The sequence below is a fragment of the Branchiostoma lanceolatum genome, chromosome 15 (assembly GCF_035083965.1).
Source record: "Branchiostoma lanceolatum isolate klBraLanc5 chromosome 15, klBraLanc5.hap2, whole genome shotgun sequence".
NCBI lineage: Eukaryota > Metazoa > Chordata > Leptocardii > Amphioxiformes > Branchiostomatidae > Branchiostoma > Branchiostoma lanceolatum.
In genome coordinates, this window is record NC_089736.1 from 16,898,623 (window position 1) to 16,908,694 (window position 10,072).

Consider the following 10,072-nt stretch of genomic DNA (forward strand, 5'->3'; position numbering starts at 1 on the left):
TTATTTGTTTAACCTGATGGTTCTTGTGTACTTGCTTTGTTTAGTTTGTTTTCTACTTGTAAATCATGTTATGTTAGGCTCGTTTTGTTGTTGTAATATATTTTATTGTGATTTTGTATTGATACATGTGTATATTTATATTTTCTGATGTTTTTAGCTTGTTTATATATATATACATTTGTTCTCACATCTCGTTTGCGTGTGGTAAAACTGAGTTAGCCCTGTGATGGTTGGTGGTAAATATTCTGATAACTTTGATGATTTAGATATTCGATAAGTCGTATATGTAAATCTTTTGATATTTTTGTATCTGTAAAGAGGTTACTCAGATTTGTACTTGTAAAGCGTCTAGTGTTGTTTTATATGTAAGTATGTTTTATATGTAAACAAATCTTTAATTGCCTAAAATTTGTTAAAATTTGAATGAAAATAGACAGGCAGTAAGGCAGTAAGATATATGTATCTAGGGAGCACATCCTAGCCCAAAAAAAGCCAGTGGAAACAATATCTAACTGTGTGTATTTATGGAATTGTAAATGTGAAGTATAAATGTGCTTTAATGTAATATGTACTTGTGTATGATTTGAATGAAAATGTAAAAAAAAATGTGTCCGTACACCAACGGTCAAATCTTCATCACTTCATTAAGGAGGAAAGCAAGTGAATGCAATATTTTGACTCACAATTTTTCATTTTTCTGTTGACAGGGTTTGCTTTTCGTAAAACCACCATCAAATAATTGAAGCAGTTGGATACATTTATCAATTTTTTTTTTCTTTATTGCCACGGACTTACAGGTCTTTCACACCAGCAAGTTTGGATCGTTCAATCCGTCCTTCGGCGTCATGTTCGTCGACGAGCTTGCCTTCTGTAAAAAACATAAAGTATTTGATTTACTTTCGAGAATAAAGCCATGTTGTGGAAAAAATCTGTACATAGTCGTTCGTGTATGTTCAACAATTTGAAAACAAACAATTACAAAGAAAATACAGAACATGTTAACCTGACGTCATATGGCGTCAAATTAGAATTAGAACATATACTTGTATTGACACTTATCTCTATAATTAGTATTGATTTCCAGGGTGGGTCTGTTATGCAAATAGACCTATTTTATCATGACGCTAAAAATTGTCTTACCTTTTCCGACTGTCTCTTTCGCGGCTGAATCAGTCATCATTGATGCCTTCTTGTCAGCTGTTTTTATTTCCTCCTCCTGTTTTCAACAGAGAGAAACATTTGAAGACAAACTAGTGTACGTGTCTAACCCACCCTCCTTAACCCTCAAACACCAGAACCTATTTCTGCGACTAAAATGACTGAGCGGGGTCAAAAATGACCCCAACATGTTTTGTTCAGTGAAACTTCCCTTTTCACTTTTTCTCTGATTTGTATCCATACATTGCTTCATCAGTGTTAGAGGAATGTTTTGGCATCTTGAGATATAAATGATTCCCATTCAGTATCATAATTTATGCAAAAAGATCAGAAGGACCACGCCTTGAACTATTCCTATCTAGACCGGGAGGGGATTTTTGAGGCCCGCACCGAATTTCATGTTGCATAACTGATGAACAGCTTACGTGAGAGCCACCAGACTTGTTGGCTTTTCATAAAATGTCCTCAACAAAAATTTCAAATTGATAAAGTAAGTTCATCGTTTTTCGCGTTGCCATGGCAACGGGTTTTGACAAGCATATTTGACAAAATCTGCTAATTTCAGTTCAAACAATGACGTTTCGAGGCTTTGTTGGTAAGCCAAATCTATTTTCTTACATTGTTATCATCCATGTAATCCAATGTTACTTGTATGATTCAACATTGATATTTTATGCTGATTTGATGACGTCATCCGTCAAAATCTAAGATGGTGGATAGAATCACATAAAATTACGTCATAATGACGTCATATTACGTCATTATGACATGAAATTTGTTAGGGTGATATTAATTCACATGTGCACCATCCTCTGAAAATTTGGTGGTCATACGATAAGTAGTTTAGGAGTTACAGAGGGCAGGTCTCAAAAACAGCACATTATTTCTGCCGGGGTCAAAAATGATCCCAGCCGACTCAACACAGACTTTTCTATATAACGTCAACAGTATTGTGCCCATCTCCCTAGAAAATTGTGAGAGGTTAGAAAAGATGTCTACTGACAAAGTCACGGAATGATTTTTTTCAGATCAAACATGTTCAAATAGCACGTCAAAATCCACGCCTGGGGTCAAAAATGACCCCACTCGGGTGTTTGAGTGTTAAAGCAGGACCACTATCGCTCGATTCGTCGTTGGCTCGCTCGCGTAGGGGCCCTGGTCTTCAGCGACGGTAGACACGGTTCTGGCGCTGTCGCCACCAAAACAGCTTCAGCCAATTAGAGGGTTTGCTAAACCTCATCTCAAGCAAAAGCGCAAAGGACGCTGGGAAGCTATCAACCAAGCAGGTTACGTTTCACATCGATACTTTAGGTTCAGAACAAATTAGACGCCAAATAAGGATAGCTCATTAATTAGTTGAAAGCAACTGTCAGTAACGGCGCCAGAACCATGTCTACCGTCGCTGAAAGAGCAGGGCCCCTACGCGAGCGAGCCAACGACAAATCGAGCGATAGGGGTCCTGCTTACGGAGGGTGGTCCAACAATGATTCTGTGTTACTCAATATTTGTCTTATTTATTTTTTCAATGAAAAGAGTTTTCGGATTAACAGCATTCTGACCACGTTACCTAAAACTGTTATACCCACTTCCAACTGACAATTTAGTCACCTAAATGTTTGGTAGAAGTTAAAATGAATTCCGTTGGTAAGAAAGTTTAATATGAACGTTTTTGTGTTATTTGTTCTTTTAAATTATACTTTTGCATCAAGTATCATATTTCAATCATTAAGTTATACATCGTACAAATGAAATGTTGGTCGCCTAACCGTCTATATCCAGCGTAAAAGTTAGATTAACCTTATCTAGACTTGGGGGGGGGGGGGGTAAACTTTTACATCGAATAGCTGCAAATCGACGTATGCTAGGACTAAACTACCAAACTTGGTGACTTATATGATGACAATATGATGATAATAGTATAAGTTTATCATTTTTCGTGTTGCCAGGCAATTGGTTTCTAACAGGCATTGACCGTTCCCGTGCCCCCCCCCCCCCCCCGTCCCAGATATCCTAAAAAAGCCCAGTCTAGATTAAGCACTATATCAAAATTACTACGTATACTTGCATAACAGGACTTTGAACTGTTTGATGAAAGCAATCAGTTTGAAGTTAATTGTAATGGAACATTTATGCGTATAAGAAGCAACAACCCAAAATAAGTAAACAATAGATACATACGTTAAAGAAAATACATATATAAAAACATTAAAATTAACATACTCCAATGTATATGATATCAGCGACCTTCTGTTCGTCTGTGACAATCACTTCGAATCGTTTGCAATTTAAACAAGCTGCTTGGGGGCCCAAACATACACCACTTCTTCATTACATCACAAGCTATCAGCCACCCAAAAATCAAGACCATAGCATGTCCAGTTCAAAAGATAAAAAAAACGGAAGTTCTGCTGCAGTACCAAGGCCACATACCAGGGGACCCAAAATCGACCTTGACTTTTGGCTTTACAACACCTGCTCACATACTAAATATCATCGCAATCTATCAAGAGGCTCTTGAGTTATGCTGACTACAGTAGTGCTGAAACACACAGACACACAGACACACCCAAAACTATATCTCCATTTTTCATGGAGATAACAACTTGCTGCACATACCTCATGTTTCCTAGGTTCATCTGTGGCACCTGAACCCTTTTGCACACCAGCATAATCCGAAGAGGTTTTGACAACACAATGTTCATGAAGTTCCCGCATTTCTTTCTCTAGCTGCTGCACTCTCTCGGACAACGCCGAGTTTTCTTCTTCGACATGACTGTGGTGATTATAGAAGCCGAGAATAATGAGAACAAGAATAACTCGAACAGCCCACCGCAACAAACTAGCTTTGAAACTCGACTTTTCCTGGACGACTTGGTCGGTCGAGAATGCCTTGGCTCCTCCCATGACAAATCTTGATTGGAGACGTGAATGTATCTGATACCTAGCCAGTCCTTCATAAAAACGTTCAAAAGAGTAAAGGTTGATTTAACTCATGTGTTAAACGCTATACAACATTGGGGGCTGACCTTTAATCTGGTGCAAAGTCCAACTACTGGTTCAACGCCCTTTGCAAATGGTCGAGTGACCCCGTCCCTTCACAACAGAAAATAAAATTTGCAGTGGGGTAAAAACTTAAAAGACTTGAGGTTTGAAATGAAGCTAAATGCGTTTTGAATTGCATGTTGTTTTTTTGGGATGCGAGAAAAAAGTGTTGCATTGCTTGGAAAGTTTATCTGCATGCCACTCAACTTTTGGATTCCGGTCGCCCTCTTGCTTCCGGTCTATAGACCAATCGGCATTTATAAGGCTGCAGTATGGTCAGGAATTACTAGTCGGCGCTTCAGTATCGCAAAGTCGCTAAAGGCTAAATACTCAAGGCACGGTCTTGTGAAGTCTGCCAGATCACTACTGTAAAGTCAATCAGACATTTTCCGTAAAGTCAATCGGACACACTATTGCTGTAAAAAATTCAATTCTATGTTCACTCTTTTTTGTCTACATTATCTACATTTTCGTTTTTGTCCGTATTTGCTGATACAGATACCAATTTTTACTGTTAGATGTTTCCTAGTTGTTATCTCGGATGAGACGGAAAGTCATAAACAATGCACGACAAGGGTACTATTCATAGTGCCGTTTTCAGTTTACTAAAACACCTGCCAAATTCTTTGGTATGAAATTATTTATCGTGTTATTAACTATTGCAACCGTTTCGAATATGAATTATAAGTAATACAGCCTATTTTGAAGTCATGGTTCCTCGACCATTGAAATAGAAAATAGAATCTGTAGATGTGTTAGGAATACACGTACTAAGATTCAAAGCTTTGCACCAAGTAGTTACGTTTCCAAAATTCTGTTCTGGGCCAAGCCTTCGCTTTTCTTAGTCATGCCATGACAGAATCCATCGCTAGGCGGCATTCATCACATACCAGTGACCTCAGATGACCTTGCACGTGCTCGAGAGCGTGAGTATTTCCAGTCCGGGTGAACAAGGCTCCCCCGTGTGTACGTGGCCGCTAACACATTTAACTATGATTTTTATTTGAAAACGTTTATAAACCATACAATACTTAATCCATGCCTCCAGCAAAAGCCACAGCACAAGTTAGCAAGAACGCTAGAAAGGTTGGTACATTTAGCAGCTGTTACTATTTTTACCTTATGTAAGGTAACGTAATGAGAACGCCTAGCCAATGAATAGAATTAAAGTTAGTTGAAATAATATGAGGAACTCTTCGACTTAAACAATAGGATGATTGAGGTAACGAGAAACATGTGTGAAAATAACAATGCCATGGCTGATAATTTATTGTAATGAAATGCAAGGAGGAAATGTCGTTGAGATTGTATATCTACATCTGTATCTACATTACGTTACCCCCAAATAACCCCTTCAGGGGCAAAGTAGGGGGGGTGAGGTCCCGGGCTAAGGCGGGCAGGTCTCCAGCCTGGTACGGAACGACTCAACGGTGGGAGCCGTCGCAACCGTGCAAGGCAGAGTATTCCACTGCCCCTGGGCTGGTTTCAGCAAACTGTGTCTATATTAATGTGGTTGTTAACAAGTTTGTAGAAGAAGGTGATGCGGGCGTTCCTCCACCTTTCAGAGAGAAGTGGTCGTTGAGCATTTGTGTCACGATTTATATCAAAGAAATGCCCACATAAAATTTTAACTCTCATTATTCCTCCAAGTACCATTAAACCGCTACATAAAAAAGGTTGCTCATGCCTTCTTAGGAATGTTCGAAACACGCTGATACCTGAAGTTTGCATTCCTTGAGGATTATGGATGCTTTATTTTGGAGATCTATTTGAATTTGTCATTCAATATGTGTAGTGGTACTGTGAGTAGGTATATGACGATAACCTGGGGCGCTGTTATCATGACAATTCCATTGTAACTACGGCATCGTTGTGAACACAGGGTGTTAAATAAACACAACCCACTACAGTCTGAGAATTTCCCAACCTGACGGGCAAACACGAGCTCGGTCCAGGGTTGCTCAGGATGCTGGTATTGTAGTTTGTTTGCGTATGTGACTGCTGCTGGCCGGAATGACGCCCTTACGACATCTGAGATTATAAGTGAGTGAGTGAGTGAGTGAGTGAGTGAGTGAGTGAGTGAGTGAGTGAGTGAGTGAGTGAGTGAGTGAGTGAGTGAGTGACGTCGTAAAAAGTACCAAAAGGCTTACAGCAATAGCTAACTGGAGCGCAGTACAGAACGAGATGGAAGGAAAAAGGCATGGCCTTATGTCTCTTCAGCGACGAAGTAAGTAAGTAGTAGCCATGACGTAGTGGTATAACTTACTTAAAACGTCAGCCACTTGAAACATTAAATAAACAAGAGTTGAATTTTAACCAGAAAGCAAATTCTAGCTGCAAACACGCACAAAGGTGGCACTGTCTCCATTGCATGATTGCAGGCTTAAGTATCATTTTGTCGGAAATGTTCGTTTTATGCTAACGGACTCGAATTGTAAAGGTCTAGTTTGTGATAAGTAAACCTATCATTTCTGTTTGAAGACTAGATAGGTCATCAACTTCTGGCCTATTTGCATTCGACTTTCAGAAGAAATCGGAAAGCAACAGGAATACAGCGCTGTTGCTTTCGCATAGCCCTAGTTTGGGGCCAAAGGTCAAGCGAAATCCTCCGGAAAACGCAAGTTTTTGGCGCGAAATGTGATGTTTAGAAAATAATGTATCTTTAAACGAAAACTATGACCTTATTCATGGTATGCGAGACGAAAAACCTCTACATCGAGTCTATCATCAGATGCATGACATATCTTTTAGCTTTCAAAGAAGAAATCAAACCTCGCATCAGTACCGTAGATATAGAAACTTATTGTAGACTAGCAAAATAGTTTAATCTTGTATCACATGTTTGCCTTATGTTTTACTTAATGATTGTACTTCGTCATTGTTGTCAACTTGCAATTAGCCTACGGGCATGAAATTGCAATAAACTTACATATTCAAACGCAGTAAATCAAGACACTGTTACATGTACGTACGTTATCCTGAAGGTATTTCTTTTCTCTCAAATTCAACAATACCTTACTAAGCTCAGGATCAAGATATACTCAACAAAGACTGCAGGCTTGCTTCCGCCATATTAGCTAGTATGTTAAAATAAATAGACGAAGCAACAAAAAGACGTTGACAAAAGCATGAACCTGAATCACAAAGAGAGCGTAAAATTCTTCAATGCTTCATAAAAAAATGGATTTTATAAGCTATAATTGTGTTATCTTCTTTCAGGCGAGGAGAGAATGTCAGCACACTTGTCGACATTGCGGGCACGACGCAGACAGCGCCTGCGCATTAAAGCGCCACGTGCGAACACACACCGGTGAGAGACCCTTCAAATGCGACCAGTGCAGATATTCAGCAAACGAAAAGCATCATCTGGCGAGGCACATCGCGACAAAACATGGGCACGAAAAACCGTTTACCTGCGGAGAGTGCGAATACGCAACGGCTGACATAACGTGCTTGAAACGCCACATCGCTTTTCACACCGGCGAGAGACCATTTAAGTGTACATTATGTGAATATACAGCTGGAGTTAAGTACGACCTAAAACGCCACATGTGGGTACACAGCGGTGAGAGACCGTTCAAATGTTCTCTCTGTGATTACACATCAACGAGGAAGGCTTCTGTCCAGCGTCACATGGTTAAGCACACCGGTGAGAGACCCTACCGTTGCGGACATTGCGACTACTCCGCCGTACACAAGGGAACAGTGGAAGATCACATCCTAGCGGCTCACATGGGAGCTGCACCTCTCTCATGCGATGTCTGTGGCTACACCACGCCCCTGAAGGGCAACATGAGAAAACACATGAACAAGCATAAAAACGGCGACCGTTACCAATGCGAATTGTGCGATTACAAAACCACTTTCAAATGTAACCTGCGACTTCACATTGCGAGGCATGCAGGGCAGAAACCTTACGTGTGTGACGAGTGTGGATACGCAGCAGGGGACAAGTACAAACTCGCCCGACACATGGCCAAACATTCGCCGGAAAAACCATTCAAGTGTCACCTCTGCAACTTCTCCACCGTTCTAAACGAGTACTTACAACGTCACTTGCTGACTCACACAGGAGAGAAACGTTTCAAGTGTGAACACTGTGGTTATTCAAGCCCCTTCAGAGATAATCTGGCAAAACACATTGCCAGGCACAGAAGTGATAAACCGTATAAATGCAGTCAGTGTGAGTACGCCTCTACTGTCAAAGAAGGTCTCAAGCGTCATATGAAAAGTCACCACTGTTAACTTGAGCAATATGAATGCACTGTTTTTTGTTCGAAGGCATCGTTAATTGAGAGTAATTTTGGTGCTTTTGAAAGTAGCTAGTAGTACAATATGGCTTCGCTTAAGCTCGCGTTGCCACCACTGTTCTGTACAAGTGTGTTGGGTTTTTTAAACATGAAGCATTTTGACGCCTTTAGCAACGGGTAGCCAGGGTCCCGCCTGTATGACCTAAAAGTGAAGAAATATAAGCATTTGTACGTTAAATTCCCCGGTCAGCTAACTCCTCTGGCATGTCATCTGTCTATTTGGCAAATTTCTACTATCTTCCCAGCGACCTGTGGAGCCTGGTAGAGGCTACGTTAAACGCCAATCGGTCTACCATACAGATATCGCATCAGATATTGTTATGAATATTCCCTATGAAATGAGAGTTGGCTAAGATTTGAAGAGAGACAATATTGCGGTTGTCACAGCTGGGCATGCCAAGTAATTTCGCGGCCTTATGTGGAAACAGACCGCACTTGAGTCGGGCTTGTGCTGAGTGTACTCCAAATATTCTTTGGAATGCATGTGTAAACTGGGCCTTCAACATGGTCTTGAGGTTGATCCAGTCGAGTTCGGGAAAATGGTGCTTGAGTACCCTAAATTTTACACGTGTTTCCAAGTACACTTGGAGCAAACTGACTGCACGAAATGACTGACGTATCCGGACGGAATCCGAAACCTAAGATCCGAAAGAATCCAAAGCCGGGCCGTATATATAGTATTTGAAAAACTCACATTTTTGCTCCCGCCCAATATGACATCGTATAACTGCTGAACGACGTATATGTGTTACGCTACCGAACTTAGTGACTTCTTCTAAAATGTAGTTAGCAACAATTTTATCATTTTTTTGTGTGTTGCCATGATAACTAATTACGTTATCATCATTACGTCATAACAACACCAAAATTACAGGAGTGATTAATATTTACATGTAAATCACCCCCTTCAAATTTAGTGATCATACACTATACTGTTCTAAAGTTATGAAGATCTCCCCTCCCTCAATCCAATGAATCCCCATAAAGCCCAGTCTATATAGGATTAAACAGCCGGATATATTTTGATCTCAAATTAGGCAGATTTATAGATCATCTTAAAGTTAATGTTGGTATCTCTGGAGCAATATATGACTGTGTATGCCGTGTATGATGATGTTCAGATTTTAATGTGAAGATTTGAAGCTCTGTTTATATCTCTATATAAATGTCCTGATCATCGTTTGCTTAGCATTGCCCTTAAAAAACCTTGACCCTTTGTAACAACTAAAAGTGAGCAATGAAAAATTATAAGTCCACAATACCATCTGGTTACTTTTTATTAAATCCACAATCCCCAATTGGTAAACTTTGCCTTTTTTCAAAGCGTCAACTTAAAATATAGAGCATCTTAAATATTGGGTTGAATGCGTGTTCCAAAGTATTGTTGTTTATCGCTCGTCACGTTTAGATTTGAACAAAAGCATTTCGTAAGGTGAAAAGTATTACTTATGATGTTTCTGTAGTTTTAGCATAATTCTCAAGAACAACGCCATTGTTACTTATAATGTTTTGGTATTTTTAGCTTATTCATAACAAAGACTTCGTTCGTGCACGTGCACGGA

General features: G+C 39.9%; 2 protein-coding genes across 2 annotated transcripts; one reads left to right on the forward strand and one right to left on the reverse strand.

Annotated features, from left to right (window-relative positions):
- Window positions 1-520: 520 nt before the first annotated feature.
- On the reverse strand, window positions 521-4,155 carry LOC136421139 (uncharacterized). The gene is made up of 3 exons (XM_066408290.1): window positions 3,775-4,155; window positions 1,141-1,216; window positions 521-868 (listed from the first exon to the last, which is right to left on the reverse strand). Exons 1-3 carry the CDS (start codon window positions 4,060-4,062, stop codon window positions 792-794), a joined length of 441 nt encoding a protein of 146 aa, XP_066264387.1. The 5' UTR covers window positions 4,063-4,155; the 3' UTR covers window positions 521-791.
- Window positions 4,156-5,116: 961 nt separating this feature from the next.
- On the forward strand, window positions 5,117-8,448 carry LOC136420940 (gastrula zinc finger protein XlCGF57.1-like). The gene is made up of 2 exons (XM_066408085.1): window positions 5,117-5,286; window positions 7,420-8,448. The coding sequence occupies exons 1-2, from the start codon at window positions 5,239-5,241 to the stop codon at window positions 8,443-8,445; spliced, it is 1,074 nt and encodes a 357-aa protein (XP_066264182.1). The 5' UTR covers window positions 5,117-5,238; the 3' UTR covers window positions 8,446-8,448.
- Window positions 8,449-10,072: the final 1,624 nt, after the last annotated feature.